The sequence below is a fragment of the Lissotriton helveticus genome, chromosome 3_1, assembly GCF_964261635.1.
Source record: "Lissotriton helveticus chromosome 3_1, aLisHel1.1, whole genome shotgun sequence".
NCBI classification, from domain to species: domain Eukaryota; kingdom Metazoa; phylum Chordata; class Amphibia; order Caudata; family Salamandridae; genus Lissotriton; species Lissotriton helveticus.
In genome coordinates, this window is record NC_136061.1 from 1,028,242,375 (window position 1) to 1,028,260,986 (window position 18,612).

General features: G+C 43.1%; 1 protein-coding gene across 4 annotated transcripts in view; it reads right to left on the reverse strand.

Moving 5' to 3' along the window:
* Positions 1-18,612, reverse strand: part of MAP3K20 (mitogen-activated protein kinase kinase kinase 20) — a 1,120,268-nt gene that overhangs the window by 57,668 nt on the left and 1,043,988 nt on the right. For 3 of the 4 annotated variants that reach the window (XM_078681552.1, XM_078681553.1, XM_078681554.1), the window contains 2 exons: positions 13,131-13,247; positions 12,185-12,259 (listed from right to left, as the gene is read on the reverse strand). In XM_078681552.1, the coding sequence (XP_078537678.1) occupies positions 12,185-12,259; positions 13,131-13,247 (192 nt within the window). Of the gene's footprint in view, positions 1-12,153; positions 12,260-13,130; positions 13,248-18,612 lie in introns of all 4 variants that reach the window. The other variant, XR_013608752.1, reaches the window with a different exon arrangement.

The following is an 18,612-nucleotide window of genomic DNA, read 5'->3' on the forward strand; positions in this document are numbered from 1 at the left end:
TAGAGAAAGTGTTGTACTCCGGAGAAATGACATGTATTATTCAGGTGCTCTTATCTATCGCCCCCCTGGCCCTGTTAGTTTGTGGGTATCATCTTTTTCAGAGCATATAGCACCACTACTACTAAATGCTACTAACTTTTTAATTGTTGGTGATCTTAATATCCATTTCAATGACAAATCCTGCTCCATTAGCACCAACTTGTTATCGGATTTAGCAGCTCTGAATATTACCTTGCATAATTCTGGCCCTATTTATCAGGCTGGTAATTTACTCGACCCAATGTTATCCAATCTTGACACTGTAACTTGTAAGCCTTCCTTACCCGTCCCTTGGTCTGACCATTTTATTGTGGACTTTTCCATAACTATTGACCAGCCCTCTAAATCCTCTACAACTGCCACCGAACCTAGAGTGACCCGTAATTGGAAGAATCTCAACTCTAACAAATTTAATTCCTGTCTCTTGAACTCTATGCCCCTTATCAAGGTTAGTAGCATTGAGGAGGTGGATATCATTCATAACTGGCTTACTTCTGCTGTCAATACCCGTCTTCCTTATCGTATGCAGAAATTCAATTTACACCACTCCCTGCCCCTTGGTTTACAGACTTACTAAAAAAGGAAAAAACTTGCTGTAAACACCTTAAACACCAGTGGCGGTCCAATTACGACCCTTACATTAAACTACAGTACAAAGCTGCTTTAGCAAAATATCATTCTCTTTGCAATATAGCTAAAACTGAATATGTCAATTCACTATCTTAAATGCCCAAAATCGCCCAAAAGCCCTTTTTAAGGTCGTTCAGGAACTTTCAGGTGCTTCTTGCCAGCCTAAAGCCCCTTGTCTGGATGAAGCACAATGCAATACCTTAGCGGACTTCTTTGTTTCCAAGATCGAGACCATATATGCGGATTTCGGAATTCCCAATCCTACCCCCTCTCCTTTGGAGCAATTTGTATCTGCCACTTCGTGCGATCTTGAGTCGTCTGAATCGCATATCACTGCCTGGGATCCTCTGAATCTTTCCACACTATATGATATTATTGGCAGTATCAAATCTGGCTTCCCTTTGGATCCTATCCCGCCCCAAATTTTGCAAACTCTAGATTCTTCTTCCCTTAATCTTATTTTGGATTTACTTAATACTTCACTTAGAGAAGCTAAGGTCCCTAACTCTTGGAAACATGCTATGATTGTACCCTTGTTGAAGAAGGCCAATGCAGACCCCAAAAAACCCGCCAACTTTTGCCCGATTTCCCTCCTTCCAGTCTATTCTAAGATTCTGGAAAAGCATATGAATAAACAACTCACCAGTTACATTGAAACTCGAAACATTTTACACCATTCACAGTCTGGCTTCCGGTCAGGCTTTTCAACAGAATCTACACTTTTGGGAGTCTCTGAAACCATTCGTCACCTGGTGGACAGAGGGGAAACCGTGGCACTTATTTTATTGGATCTAAGTGCCGCGTTTGACACGGTTTCCCACCCCATCCTTGTTAACACCCTAAAATCCTCTGGCATCACTCATTCTGCCCTTAGATGGCTTGCCAGCTTTTTGTCTGATCGGATGTTCCAAGTCTTTTCTGCTACATCTGCCTCCAAAATCCATAAATCAGTACATGGTGTTCCCCAAGGTTCCATTTTGAGCCCCCTTCTTTTTAATCTGTATGTCACACCACTGGCTGCCATTGCGGAGCAAGCGGGGCTCTCCATTTACTCATACGCGGATGACACTCAGATCATCTTTTCACTTTCCACCAGTCATCATTCTACTACATCTTCCCTCTGTTTAGAACTCAACAACATTGCCTCCTGGAAGCACGACAATAAGTTAAAACTGAATGGAGAGAAAACAGAACTCCTTCTGTTTGGCCACAACACCGCCTTATGGGGGCCCTCCCATTGGCCTGCTCAAATGGGCACCCTTCCTACCCCATCCAAAACTGCACGCAACTTGGGCATCATTTTTGATGACCAGTTGTCCATGAGGCAACATGTGGTTAGAGTCTCCTCTATCTGTACCACTATTCTTAAATGGTTGAAAAAAATCAGTTGGATGCTTCCTCTGGACACCCAGAAAACCATAGTCCAGGCTTTAATTACATCTCGTCAAAGGGAATCCCTGGAGTGAGCTCGTTTGCTCAATGTGTATGTACCATTGGAGTTACACTAGAGTGTTAAGACTACCCACTATACTCTGCTGTGCTATAGTGTCCAGTCAGGTAATAATTTCCACAGAAAAATAAAATTTGTTAACAGTCTATTTAATAAAGGATTTTTCATACAACAATAAAAAAAACACAATGTTTAAAATTCTAAAGAAATATTCTTTGAAAAGTAAAAAGACATACAATCAATATCTCATGTGTACAATAATTAAAAAATTCAGAACAAAAGAGTACATATATTACATATTTGCAGTTCATAGACAATAAGAAATTTCACAAAAACACACTATAAAGTAATAAACCCCTGTTGTAACAGTGGCCCCTTGTATGTTTTCGCCACTATAGATTCCTCGATCCAACAGCCTAAGATTACTCTCACTGTGCTATACAACTGTGACAAAAATACATGTACATCCAGTTTGTACTAGGCTTCCCTTGGATTCTTTGGCTTAAAAAAATGCGTTGACGCGTTTCGGTGCAATTCATCTGATTTTGTGGCACCTTCCTCAGGACTTCTTGATAGGGGTTTCCTGTGTATAGAAGATTTCAAATTTTGGTTTCTCTTTACATGAAGGGTATTCTCCCCATCAGTAGATATGATAGTGGATCCAGGAGGGGCCTCTGCGGCGTGTTATTTACAATCTCCACTGTCTTGCTGGCATAGCCTTTACATCGGGGGTATATTCCCTATTGAAAAGGATCCAATCAAAGCCAGTACGGCGTGTCCTTTGATGTCTGCAGTCTCTAGCTGCTATAGCCTTTTCGTCTTTAGATAAAAGCCTCCTCGTGTGGGAGTTTCTTTTTCAGTTTGTTTGTTGTTTTTTTCGTCTTTCTTGCTTATATGTGCGTGTATCTTAAAATATTATACAACTCTCTTCGAACGGGCATACAGTGTTTGCAGACCTCACGGGAACTGGATGTGTTCTCCGTGTATCGGGTGCCGCGTCTCTGCCTCGTTCTGAGAGAACAGAACGAGGATAAAACATTTACTATTCCCACTCCAGCCTTTGCAACAGTAGATAAAGCATTGGCTTACAGAGGTGTACCATTTACTATTCCCACTCCAGTCTGAGCAACAGTAGGGAAGAACTGGACTTCGGATGAGGAAAGATTTACTATTCACACTCAAGTCTGTACAAAAGTAGGGAAAGTGTTGAACTCTTGAGGGGCAAACTTTACTATTCCCACTCCAGTCTGTGCAACAGTAGGGAAAGCATTGGACTCTGGAGGGGTAACATTTACTGTTCCCACTCTAGTCTGTGCAACAGTAGGAAAAGTGTTGGACTTTGGAGAGGTAAAATGTACTATTCCCACTGTAGTCTGTGCAACAGTTGGGAAAGTGCTGGACTTTGGAGGGGTAGCAATTACTATTCCCACTCCAGTATGTGCAACAGTAGAGAAAGTATTTCATTTCAACCACATAACATATATGAGACATAACCCTTTTGATTTATCCATACTAATATTATAAAGAGAGAGCCCAAACCTTTGAGGCGGGTAATCTCAGTAACCACAGCACCTATCACAACACCCAATACAGCGTTGGAAAGGGCAGTTGCAGCAGAAGGACATAGGCTATGCAGACGGCCACCATATTTTTTTTTTTTTTTTGCAGAGTTTTATATAGCGCGAACTTGACCCAAACTGAATCAGGTATCAGAGCGCTTTACATAGCACCAGTTACGTTACACACATTCATTTTTGTTAGGCACAGGGAGATTAAGTGATTTGCCCAGAATCACAGGATGTTTGGCGTCGTTACTAAGACTCGAACCCAGATCCCCAGGTCCGAGGTCGAGCGCCTTACCCGTTAGGCCAACTCCTTTATACATTTAAAAGGTAAAAGAACCGTGCCAGCAAAGTAGTCCCTTGTGGGCGTGTCTGCGTTGTGCTGTGTGCGTGGGCTGGGGGCGTGACTAACGCTGGGGGACTAACGCTGGGGGCATGTGGTACGGCCATCACATCGTGGAGCTGTGGTCGTGTGCTGGGGGCGTGACAAACGCTGGGGGCGTGTGTCCGTCCTTCATGCCATGTGAGTCGTACATACAAGCGCCAATTACGTTGCTGCGCAGCATCAAGGGGCATGCTGGGGGCGTGTGTCTGGCCTTCATGCCATGTGAACGCAATTGCGCCGCATCAAGGGGCACGCTGGGGGCGTGAGAAACACTGGGGGCGTGTGCTACGTTCCACCCTTCATGCCATGTGGGTCGTACATTAATCAGAAGATCGTCTGCTGTGGCCGTGTGCTGGGGGCGTGACAAACGCGTTCACCTGTAGGCCTGGTAAGTAACGTTACTGCAGCCTCTCCTGCGCGCTGTTACTGAACTCTCTCATTCAATGAAATTACACGTGCCTGCTACCATCAACCAGGGCTCTAGCCGGGCTCAGGCGGCGGATCAGTACACTAATTACACGCGCCTGATAACATCAACCATGTCTGCAGCTGGGCCTCAAGCGGGGGAACACGCGCCTGCTAACATCAAACAGGCCTGCATCTGGACCTCAAGCGGGGGAACACGCAAATGAGCGTGTCTGCGGGGACAATTACTGCAGCCTCTCCTACTCGCTGTCACTCAACTCTCTCATTAAACGGATTTACCCGCGGCTGATCACTCTCTCATTCAACGACATTACACGTGCCTGCTAACATCAACCAGGGCTGTAGCCGGGCTCAGGTGGCAGATCACTACACCAATTACACGCGCAGGGCTAACATCAACCAGGGCTGCAGCTGGGCCTTCTCTGTCCCTATTCCAATGAAACAAAAAATGTTGTCTACCGCGAGAATTTAAAATAAATTGCCCTTGCCAAATACACACATTACATACATTCTATTTCATACCCGGACAACGTCGGGATGGGCTGCTAGTATCATATAAAAATCTTAATATGAACTTTATTAATTAACCAAAAGAGAATATATATATAAAAAAACAATTGAACAGTTAACATGATTAGTAAACAAATCATTAATTATTAATGAAAAAAGTGTTACTTATTTATTACTTAATTAACTTACCACGCTATATCCCCATAAACCTACCAGTCCACACTTAGAATATAACTAAAATAAATATATGTAACACAATTAGCATAATTAACAATCAATTAAATACTAATTATTAATCATATGAATAATTATTAATTAACCAATTAATTAATACTTAGGTTCCCACCCTACACCCCTACAAAGCCAGCAGCCTGAACCTAATATATAACTTAAAAAATATAACTATTACACAATGTATTTATTTACTAATCAATTCAGTAATTAAAAATAAATTAATAATTAACTGTAAATTAAATATTACTTAAATAACTTCCCACCCTGTACTCCTAAAAAACCCAACAACTTGTGCCTAATATATAACTTACAAAATATAATTATTGCATAATTAACATATTCATTACTCAATTAAATAATTATAATAAATAGTTAATTATTACTAGCAGGGCCCCCGTCCTCCGTGGGCCTCTGATATAGGGGCCAGGGAGCACATGTGTTGCCCCCCCAAACATCCATGCACCGTGTGCCAGGCACCTATACATATGCTCAGCGTGACAGTACAGATTTCGTGTTTGTATATTTGCTGGCCTATCAACCTGCATATAAGGGTTCAGAGGATAGTGACTTCTATCAGGTATCATTCGCAGCACTGCAGTCAGGGCCCTCCCTCAGATATGTCTTCAAGAAGTCAAGGGTAGTAACTCAGCATATGTGCTCAATTGATCTTTACAGTATAGGAAATCTCCAAGTCATTCCTTAAACTTGAGAGCCCTCCCTCGTCTGCATCTGCATGCCACCTTCCACTTTGCTAATAATAGCCCCAGTGATAATAAATTCCTGTATGAAACTTCAAGTTTATCAGTATATCCTAGCAATGCCACAACTGGGATGAGATGGATATGGGTGTCCACCATTCATGACAGGGTGGCAGACACCTCCGACCAGTAATCTTATATCACTGCACATTACCATGCAAGATGTAGGAAATCTGCCCTGCACTGCCCACACCTGGCACAACAATCATCAGGTCGCAGCTTACATCTGTAAAGTCTTGCCAGTGTGTAGTAAATGCGATCCTTGAATTTAAAATGTATGAGAGGAAGGCGGCTACTAGCTGTTATCATGCCTGTCTGACTTCAACAGAAGAGCCATTGTTTATCTGCGAGTGGAGTTCTCAACTCTAAATCCTAGCTGGCTTGTGAGCTACTGTGTACCTCAGGACATTCTGCTTTGGCAGTGCAGTGCAGTAAATCAGAGAAACCACATGCAAGGGACTTGTAGTCTGCAATAATACATGTAGTGTGTTTAGCGTGGGCGGTTCCTGGAGAAAGGTGGGCGTGGAGGCCTTCACATCGTACCTAAGCCGAAGATACAGAAAGATCTCCAGTGTTGTGGGTGCCTCTCCACCCAGTAAGGTCATGCGGTCTTTGAAAACCTCTTCATGATAAAGATCCCCCAGGTAGTTAACCACCTTTTTTGTAACATGTTAAGGCAGGATGTTTTATGTGTGACAGGAGTCCAGGGGTGGGAAAGGAAGGGAGCATCAAAGCCACCTCTCAAAAAGGATTGAGAGAGTGTAGTCCAACGTACCCTAGGTTGTTTGCCACCCCGGTTCAAATTGATCAGTTGTGTCTGCATATTTATGAAGAAATAGGGGCCTGGAGGGTATGGTATATTAAGGAATAAGTATAGAAGCTTTGGCAAAATTACCATTTTAATTCGAAAAACCTGAACCGCCGCTGATAGGAGGCAATGAGATCCAGCGAGTGATGGGTCCTGTGAGTGAGACCACTGCAGTGTCATTGTTTGTCCGTAGCGTTTCCTCTCTATCTCTGGACACAACAACTCCCAAGTATTTTATTTTGGATACACACCACGCTAGGGATAGTCAGGTAAGAACCTCTGGGTATTACATGTGAGAGACTGATTTGAGGGTCCTGGATGTAGAGGGTGTTGTCATTGGCGTACAGTGAAACTAGTAGATGTTGTGTGAGGTACTGCAGTGCATACTCCCTATGGTGCTGTCAATGTGTTGTGACAAGAGGTTCTATCGCCAATGCAAAAAGGAGAGGTCACAGAGGGCACCCCTGTCTGGTGCCTGCAAAAATGGGGAATGACAGAGCACAGCTAATCTTCACCTTTGCCTGTGGTTAGCAATACAATAAAGCTATCCAGGAGAGAGAAAGAGGGGGGACCCCATCAGCCTGAGTACTGCAAATAAATTGTCCCATTCTAGAGAAACGAAAGCTTTAGAGATGTCTAAAAAACATCTACTGCTGCCAAATCGTGGTATATATCCTGTAGTAACACAAATAGGGTGCGCAGGTGGCTAGGTGGCTCCTCCCAGTATAAATCCCGATTGGTCAGGCAGGACCAATACGTCCATTATTAAGCTCAGCCGATTGGCCAAGATGTTCGCCAGTATCATCCCATCACAGTTGATGGGTGACAGAGGTCTACAGGCCTCGCAATTAGTGGCAGTCTTTCCCGGTTTAAGGAGAGAAATAATCATCGCCTTCCACATAGAGAGTGGGAGAACTCTCATAGCATTAGCCTCTGCATAAACCTTTTAAAGGATAGGAACAAGCGACTCTGCATAGCATTTATAAAAGTATGCTGGTAGGCCATCTGGCCCTGGAGTTCGCCCAGAACGCAACTGCATTATGGCCGTTCATATTTCATCTTCCTCAATATCCGCAGCGAGGAATTCTCTTTGAGTATCACTGAGCCATCCCACTCCCACGCCTTCAGAATAAGAGGCGACTGCAGTCGATTGAGTTCTGCGCGTAGCGTAAAGAGTAGAATAGAAATTAGAGAAGGCAAGGAGGATTTGCACGGACCAGTCAGCGCCTTCAACCTTCAAAACATAGATAGAAAACCTGAGAGTAAGCACTGCCTCTGCCAAAGCTCTCCCTGGTCTTTCGCCCTCACCATACCGGCGGACCCGAAGGTATTTAGTACAGAACAGACACTCGTGCTCTGGTATAGATTGGTAGTCAGTGAGTAAGCCTCTAAGTTTGGCTCTCAAATCCCCATTGGGGGCACTAGCGATCTGGGTCTCAGTCAACTTGATGCCTGCCTACAATTGCCGGAGTGTAATTCAAATATCTTGCAGGATAGCAGCCCCTTTTGCGTTGCAAATGCATTGCACCGTCACTTTGAAAGCTTCCCAGATTACGGTCAGGTTCAGGACCGAGTCTATATTCCTACATTTGCATTTTTATTTAAGTAAAAATTTGATTCATTGTTACAAATGTAAAATTACATTTTGTAAATGAAATTATTGTGTTAAGCAAAATTTATGTCATATATTATATTAATTAAATTATTTACATTAATTTTAAAGACTATGGGCCCGATGTAGGTAATCCTCATTTACCGACTCTAGAATACCGAATGTTACCGATTCGGTATTCTAGTTTCGGTAAATGAGATGTAGCTAAAAATTCGGTATTTTTTACCGAATCGGTAGGATTAGGTAATTTCCGAATCGGTATTTACTGATTCGGTAATTGCCATTGATTCCTATGGGCCTTGAGGCTTGGAAGCCCGTGCTTGTTTTTTAAAATTATTTTTCCTGTGAATCTGCGAAAATTGCGAATTTGTAGCAATTTTTTTTAAATTCTTTTTTGGCTTGGCAGGGTTTCTCTGGGACCCCTGGACCAAATATAAGGAGTCAGGGTATTCCTACCCTGTCCCCTTTTCGTATTTTTTAATGTTTTTTTGTGGCACTCAGTTTAAGCCAAGTTAGATGCCAACACTTCCTGGTTGAAGTGTTTGCAGCCAGTCACGGCTCTGCATTACCCTGCACAAGCTTGTAATTATTCTTGAAATCATCACGGCCACATATATACAAATTTGGATTTCCTTTAATTTCTCTAAAACAACTGAACTAATTCACACCGAATAATTGAAAGCGTGATCTGTAGAAACGCCTCTACCCTTCTGCCAAATTTGGTGTAATTCTGTTCAGCAGTTCGGAAAAAAAGACTCACTATGACACTTTATCTGGAACATTTTGTGAAGATATGTCAAACATATAGACAAGTCAAAAAACACTTTTTTCTATGGAAACATGGTCCTAACTATAACTACCATCTGGCAACTGTATATATTATGTAAAATACAGATTCACTTAAAAAAAGGTTAGTGTTTGTAAAAATCTGTGTCAAGACCAACTTCATCAACAATTGATCTGGTTAGATAAACATCCTCTGTCTTCCAAAGCTGTGTCAGGCATTACAGTTTATCGACCAGCTGGACCACCGATCGAGTAGTGGGCAAGAAAGAACCTTCAGAATGCTTGGGACTTCAGGACGACCTATTTTCACATTACGCTCATGCTGAAAAGCTGATAGGTATTTTCAAGAGAGTGAAGTAGGATATCTGAATTCATTATTATCTGTGGAGTACCAGTAGTCACGAATAAATTAGCCTTATACTTTGAAATCTCCAACAAGCCATTCCATATTGCTTTAGATAGTCTAATCCCATACTGTCTAGAACAGTGTTACTCAAAGCATGGTCCGGGGGGGGGTCGCTTGCAGCCCACATGACCTTTACATACGACTGCCCCCTGATCAACAGTAGCACTGGGCTGCTCCACTCAGCACTAACATTAAAACGAATTTAAATATAAAGCACACCTTCATTTACAGGTTAATTGAAGTTAAAGAAAGGAAGTAACTAGGTTGTCCTTCACCACTTAACTGTAGGAGCACCTTCATTATCAAAGCCATCTTGCAGCAAAAGTGTAAAAATATGATAAGGTTTCATCAAAAATTCCAAAAGTGTATTTCATTAACATGCATAACCAGTTCAACTTAGTATATCAGATTATATCAGTGCATCGAGAAGTATTTTTTAAGTGATAGTTTTCAAATATGTATTTAGAAACATACATTCTTCCCCCACACTAACAATGCCAACAGTGAACTAAGAGGTAAGTCAGTTGTTATGTGCACTCTTAGGGTGGCCTCCTATTATACATGAACAACATTTTAGTTTATTAAATCAAACAGAGGAGAAGGCTTTGTGCAGCGCACATACTGAAGTCATATATTTCAAGGTCCTCTTATATATGATAATAAAAGAAGAAGGAGGGAAAGTGAAACAAAACATTTGGCTAGGGTCACACAATTTGGTAAAGTGGGGAAGCTGGGATTAATTCCAGGTTTTCTGGTTTCACATTGTGCAATTCAGCCACTAGATGTATATGCTTTGCTTTCGCTATACCTACCTTACCACAAGCCTCCCCCACCAGGCTCGCCACCCTGCTAGCATTGATGCAACCCTCGATCACATCACAGACCAAACTTTGCGGCCCTTGGGAAAATGTTTGCGAGTACCCATTGTCTAGAACTTCCATTTTAACATATGGAAAAACTATACAGATTAAGGACCTTATTACGAGTTTCCCTTTCCACCTCTGAGCCCACCGCTGCCACGCTGACAGGAGGACTGCCAAGAACGTCGTGTGCCTGCATGCCGGATTACGAGTGTAATCCGTGGCAAGTGGGCAGTGCTGCATCGGTATCATGGACGTGGTCTGTTAGGCTCATTAGAGAGCCTTAAAAGGAGACTGCCACCATTACAGAGCCTGTAGCACGTTCCTTCACAATGTGGCATGCACCATGTTGTGCATGCCATACCTTGCAGGAATGGGGGTGCAATTCCAGTGGGGCACAACATGTGCCTCCCTGCATGCACCCCTAGGCTCAGAAGTGGCAGGGGGCCCTGTTAAAGCCCTCTTACTTCCATGTCCGTCACCCTTTTCATGGCGGGATCACCACCATGAAAAGGCGGTGGAAATGAAAGTCGTAATATGCTCGGATGTGCTGCACTGGCACCGCCAGAATATTCCTGCCCATTTCCAGACCTCCGGCACAATGGGATCCTTGGTTCTCGCAGAGCTGGCGGTCTCAATGGCAGTCTAACCGCCAAACTCATAATACGACGGGCAAACAGCCAGTGTGATGGTGGCCTGACCGTCGCCATGAGTACGGTAGTCATGTTGACCGCCGTACTTGTAATAAGGCCCTAAATGTCCTAGCTGCATTTCACTATAGGCCTTTGTAGTGCTCTTTTAGACTGCTAAAATATCAACAAAGGCTCACTAGAATGCATCTGACTCACTAATCGATAGCTTGCCTGAGCCTTAGGTCCTTCTGGAGGTTACCTGGTGTGCAGAAGAAATTACAGACAATTTATAACAGTTTATGAGAAAAAAAATGTAACGTCCATTGATGGTTGGGTGAAGTATGAGCCACACTATATATTGACCAGGTTGCAACCCCATCTAACCTAAAGCTTGCTGTCTCATTTAGAAGTGGGGGTACTGCCACGATTCTGATAACAGGGTTTGAGCTAACTCCACTGTCGGAAACAGATCCCAACAAATTATCTGACACAGGACTGTCTTGTCACTGTGACAGACGCCCCAATCTAATTAGTCATTGAGCTTCAGCCACAAATTTTTCCATTCAGCGACAGGCATCCCCATAATGTCCACTACGCCGTCTTGTCGACTTCCATAGCTGGGAATATGTCCCTTCTCCTGTCTACACACTCGGAAGCTAATTGTGTAATACCGCAAAGCAGAATTTGTAGAGAGCTTCACATCTCTTGGAAGTCACGAAGCCCTACGAGTTGACCTTTTGAAGGGTAGTTTGGAAGGATGTTGGATGTCGTATGCCCTAGATCAATTAAAAACATGTCAGCAATTACCCCTGCATGTGGAGGCGGTGCAGAGTGCAAGCACATGGGTTTGCATGGATAAGTACATCAGTTGACTTCCAGTGATCGTAGGTGGCTCACAAGTGCTTGCCTGTAGAACATATTCTTTACCTATATGTAGTACCCTTGCCAATCTGCTTGAAACAGAATCACTTAATTTACACTAAGGCATGTTTTTCAGAAGAAATCTTTAAAACATTTTTCTATCATTAGCTATGTAATCAAAATGCGTTTCTTACATCATTCTGTAGTCTGGAGCTGGAAACTGACCTCATACGTAACAGTGCATTCCACTCTCTGCTTCTCTGAAATTCCCACAATCCACTTCTCCATCACAAAAGGGGGCTGCAAACAAAATGAAATTATGGTGACTTCCCACAGACTGCAACTTACTGTGCAAAATCAATTTTCCTATTCTCGCTGGTGACACAGACGCTTGCAAACTATTACTGTGTAATGTACAGTGCTCAGAGAGAATTAAGGCAGGAACAGTGGCTTTTGATTGGTTACAATTTTCTCTTTTTCATCATGTAAAATATGCTGCTACTAAATGTGTTTTTCGGCTTAGGATAACAGCTGATTTCGAATTGGTTCCTATTGTAGTTAATAACTGGTTTGAAAAAGTATTAACTTCACATGGGGGTCTCCCTTCATACTAGCATGTTAACTCTGCGTTGCCTGCAATAGAGAAAATATATTCTCTTATTTCTTTAGAAAATTAATCTGAGACAATGATAGACATGAAATGGTTTCTTTCTATTTACTTGAAGTATCCATGCTGGATCAATTTTCATAACAGCTGTGATATTAGGACCAAATCCGTTTATTAAAACATTCATTCTTCATAAGATTTTAAACTTAACACATTGAGAAAGTGACATTCTGAAATGTATTTTTTTTTAAATCCCTATTTTATACGTGCTGCCATTTTTTACATCTTGAAATTATGGAAATCGGACTCCGAATCTTGTAATGCGCAATGAAATGGGCCTAGTTCTTGAATATTGCGGCCGACACAAAAACAATAAAAAAACGGAAGAAAAACCTATTAGGGCTGGTCTGATGAGCAGAATTTGCCCTTCGTTCAGTCAACGAGAGACTGCATTTATGCACATCTCCGGGCCCGCGGAAGCCGTCCTGATGGGCATTTTAACTTGCACGCTTGAATTGGTAGCGACACATTTGTGAGGCGTTTATGTGGCGGATGCAAGTTTACCTTTGTCATCTTCAAGACGTCCACATCAGGCCGGCCGGCGTTGAATGTCACTTCCTTTATGTAGGTTATTGCAATTTCGTCGCCGTCCATTTCCATGTACATTTTCCATTTACAGTCCTGGCGTTAAAAGCAAAATGATAGTTTCAAAACAAAAGACAAGAAAAATCAAGTTTCGAAAGAAATCCTGCATGTTAATAGGTATAAATCATGCACGGAAGCCAGGCTATGTGCCACCAACCCGATAGTGTGGCTGGGCCTTTGTGTTTGTCGTAATTCCTTTGTATTAGCTGAAGTTTAAAAAACACAAAATAGCCCTCATGAGGAGTAAGATCTGACCCACTCCAGCTTGCCGGTAATCCCAGGACCCAGCAGCTGCTGCCCCCGCCCACTCTTGCACAACAGGGGTACCAGCAAATGCCCCCCCCCCCAGCTCTCCTCTCACCTGCTCTGCCCAGAGAAGTCAGTAATTGTACCCCCACCAGTATCCCCACACCAACATACTAGGCACCGGTAATAATGGCCTAGGTGTAGAAGTTCAGGTGCACTTTCATTACTAATGTCCTCTCCTATTAATGGACTTACATTATTTTTTTTCATTTTGTAAGTCATTTTATTTGGAACTTTCTTCAGTCCAAACCCTAACGGTCAGATGTACGGAACACTGGTCGCAAAATACTGGTTGCAATTTCTGACCAGTATTTTTGCAACCAGTTTGATATTTTGCGAACCAACATTGGTACTGATAGAAATGGAATTTCTGGTTGGCTAGGGCATGCGCCTAAGCCAGACAGAAACTACCACTCTAGTCAGGGCAAGGGAGTTACACGCTGAAGATAACCCCTGCTCACCCCCTTGGTAGCTTGGCACGAGCAGTCAGGCTTCTCTCAGAGGCAATGTGTAAAGTGTTTGCGCAACAAACACACAGCAGCAAAACAACACAAGGCGCACCACAAAAGAAACTCCACACAAGGTTATATAAAAATAGCCTTTGTATTATCATAAACACATTAGGTCATAACCACACAATATACACTGTGCCAACTGGCACTGTGCAATATTCACAGGGGATTATATACAAGATAGGGCCAATCGGGCCACTGTCAGAACCATCACAAGCACAAGTAGTAAATGTAAAATACAACCAGTAACTTACTGGCAAAATACTGTACTCAGCATTACCACATTAGCATTTGGGCATAATCATCAGCATAACCACATTATGCAATCCCTGTAGGCATAACCATATTATGCGTAAATATCACCGTAGCCATGGACCCAGTAGGAATAATCCATATTAAGAATAAACATTAGGCATAAACACATTATGCAATCCTTTAGGGCCTTGCGCTCTCCTAATACACTCAGGTACCAACCAGGGCCCCAGGCCAACTGGCCTTTCTCTGGGGCTCAAAAATGCCCTCTGTCCAGAATGTCAGGGCGTAAGCTGTGGGCCTCTCAAGTAGCCCTCTGGCTTCCAAAGCAGCAAAGCCAAAGTGCGCAATGCGCTGGGGGCGTGGGAGTGTATCTCACTCCATTCTCATGACCAACAAGAAAATGCCCCCATGTTGCAGCTGCCCGCTCTCTCTTGCGGTGCAGCTGGAAATTAGGCTTGGGCACCACTGTGCCTGGGGAGCCGCACTCCGGGACTCTGAACACCAAATTGCCCCCAACTTTGCGGCTGCCGCGGTGTAGCTGTGAGAATCAGCTTGGGCACCACTGTGCCACCACAGCCCACAACATCCAAGATGGGGGCAGGTGCACGCGACCATGAAGCACAGCTACCCAAAATGTGAAGCGTTTCACCACCACGGCCGCGGGCCAGGCAAACAAATTAGAAAGCATCTCAGTCCCAGTTGGATGTCTGTCCAAGCCCCACTCATTGGGGTGTCTCTCTGGCTGCATCAAACACCACCCGCGGGACTTTACGTGGTCTGTCCCGGTCTCCTTGTCACCGGCGATCTCTGCGGTCTCGTTTCCCAATCCTGGCAGCATGCAGGGCTCTCTTCGAGCCCGGGAGACCACGCTTTCACCCCTGGTAATACGCCCAGGGCATAGTCTCCGCTGACCTCGGGTTCCTAGTCAAGTGATTTGCGGGGCTCCCACCGGCACACGGAGCCCTGGCTACGAACAGACACAAGTTCGCCTGACTTCCTGCAGCCGCGTGGATGATTGGCTGCTTCCGCTTGCCCCACCTCAGGTCAGGCTCCTCCGGACTGGCCTGACTTTCGGTTTCACACTGCACGGAGTGGAGACTCCGCAACTACTCGGCTCAAAAGTGCGGGGTAGGCTCCTGCCTTAAAATACTTGCAAATGCGGGTGGGCTCCCGCCAACAGGTGCACAAACGCAGGGTGTGCTCATGCTCTTTTTCCCAGATCACCACCATTTGGGGTGGGCTCCCGCTTCACCAGTGGCACCGGCAGGGTTGGGTGGGCGACTGCTCTGTCGCCAAACATACCCACAAGGCAGGGCAGGTCCCCGTTACACCTCTGAACCACGACAATGCAGGGTGGGCTCCCGCTCCACCACCAGCAGCACGGGGGAATCCCTACACCAGAGATTCCCTCTGAACGATGTGCTGCTCAGTGCTGCGAAGCCCCAGAACTCTCTTTGAAAATAGATAGAGCGCCCACGAGGCGCTATGCCTCCAACAGTTCCAGGGCAACGGCTGGGCCCAGGCAGGCCATCTCACAGGGCCCTTCAGCAGGGAGGAAGTCCCTCATGGCGGTTCCTCCTGGGGCCCAGCAGCAGCAAGTCACAAGGAAGCATAAAAAGCACAACCTTTCCATGGGGTCACAGCTCTAATATTTATACTACATTTTCCCTTTTTTTTAATTTATTTTTTTTATTATTTTTAATTATTGCAAGAAAGACAACTTAGTACATTTCACATAGTATGAAAAAAAAAAAAAAAAAGAAAAACATTCTCTATTAAACCAGCAAGTTACATCAAATACAGAGGATCCATAATTACATATTATAAGAAAAAATATAAATTTATAAGAGAAGTAAACACAAATTTTTCTGGCCTCCGTAAGCAAGAGATTTTATGAGATTTTACAGGTCAAAAAAGTTTTGCCAAATTTTTTCCTTCTTTTTCAAAGCCTTGGGACCTCTAAGTTTAGCTAGCGAGAGTTCCATTACATTTATTTCGTTTATCACGGTCCACCATTCGATAACATTCGGAGGTTCTTTTAATATCCATGATCTTGCAATAACTAACCTAGCACATGCAAATATTATAGTTATTAGATCTTTATATTGACAATTGACATCCTGAATATCGAGTAGGACCAAGTGTGCTGTAAGGGTTGGAGTAATAATTTGTTTGCTAGTTAGAACATCCATTATCCCCTTCCAATATGAAAATAGCGCCAGGCAGACAAAAAGCATGTGTTCTATACCTGCTGCATCCATATCACATTTCGGGCATTTTGTTCTGTCGTTGGATCGGGCCCCCAATGTCCAGCTAGAAATTCTTTGAGGAGTGTTAATATAACTGCGTTACAGTTCTATACAGCTGTAGCTTCAGGTTAGAGGACTGAACTATTGAATTTATATGGCTTAACGAAAGAGATATCTGTGTGGGGTTGATGTTCATTTCCAGCCTTGATGACCATTTAGATGCTATTTTCACAGTATCATCAATTTTGCCTAATATTAAATGACCATAGCCCAAGCTGATAAGTGATTTTGTTTTATCTGAGTATAAGCATCTTAATGTATCCGAATGAGCCACTTCGGCTATTTTCATTTCGCGTTTCAAGTAATCTCGTATTTGAATGTATTTAAAATACATATCATTATTTAGTTCATAAGTAAGTTTTAATGTATCAAAATCCATAAGCCCATACGGTCCATATAAGTCACCCAGAGTATTAATACCGTGTGGGGCCCAAAGATTTCCTACCCCATCCGAGAATATATCAGGTAAGCCTGGATTGCCCCATAATCGAAGCTCAGCATTAAAGAAAGAAATTTTATCGATAGCCATAATTTCGTCCCAAATTTTTTTAATTTGTCTAGCTGTCTTAAATTTTACTCTTTTATAGTAATTAGGATCGTTTACACGAAATAAAAATCGATTACAGTCAGGTCCCAGCATATATTGATGATAGAAAAGCGAGCTTTCGTTTTTTAATCAAACTTCGCAAAGGGGAAAGAAAGTGGTAAAAAAGTATAACCTAAAATCCGGAAATGCTAAACCCCCCTTTTCTATTGGTAGCTCCAAAAGTTTTATTGACCTACGTGCTTTTTTATATCCCCACAAGAAGCTACTACAAATACCTTCTAATTTTTTAAAGAAAAGTTTGCTAGGTTGTAGGGGGATGGATCTGAATAAGTATAGTACTTTGGGCAAAATCTTCATTTTTACAAGGTTTATGCGCCCCGCTAAGCTGATTGGTATCTTGTGCCATTTTTTCAAAGTTAAGGCAGTTTCCTTTAACAAAGAATCATAGTTCATATTTAGTACCTTATCTGTACTCGCGGCTAATTTAATACCTAGATAAGTCGCACTTTGGCATATACCAGGAATCGTATCCGACGGTTTGTAATTAGTAATAACCTGTGTCTTGCTTACATTTAGTTTGTATCCTGATACATTACCAAACAGTGCAGCTTCTTTAACTATTTCTGGGATAGCTCTTACCAAATCTGTAGTAAACACCGCAATATCATCCGCAAAAGCCGTTATTTTTAAATTCTCCCCACCATGCTGTGTTGGGATAATATTAACTTGGGAAGACAGTGCATTTAAAAATGGCTCCAAGGATAGGGCAAAAAGCAGAGGGGACAGAGGACAGCCTTGTCTGGTTCCCCTCTTTATTGAAAAGTTCGCTGATTCCTTTCCCCCATAACTAACCTTGGCCAGCGGATTGTCGTACAGTGCACATACCCAACTTAAATATTGACCCCGGATGCCAATCTTCTTTAGCACCTCCCACAGGTACTCCCACCCCACTCGATCAAATGCCTTTTCAGCGTCTAACATGACCATTCCGAGTGGGGTGAGAGTAGTTGAGGCTACATCAAAAGCAGTAATTGCAGTGATCACATGAGCCGTGGTGTCTCTTCCCATCACAAATCCATGTTGCTGAATGTTAACCAAATCGGGCATGATAGGGGCTAGGCGATTTGCCAAAATTTTAGAAAAGATTTTTACATCCGAGTTTAACAATGAAATCGGTCGGTAAGAGCCACATTCCTCTCGGGGCTTGTTTTTTTTAAGAAAGAAAACAATTTTAGCTATTTTCCACAAGCTGGGAACCTTCCCAGACTCAGCGATAGAATCAATGACCTTTTCTAAAAGAGGCAATAGTTCCTGTGCATAAGTTTTATATAGTTCCATAGGTAGACAATCTTCTCCAGCAGCTTTCCCCGAAGGTAAAGCTGACATTGCCTTGTTTATTTCAGTTAATGTGATTCTTAGACTAAGTTGTTTGATAGCTTCCATATCTATGTCCCCTTGTATGGGTAGATGTT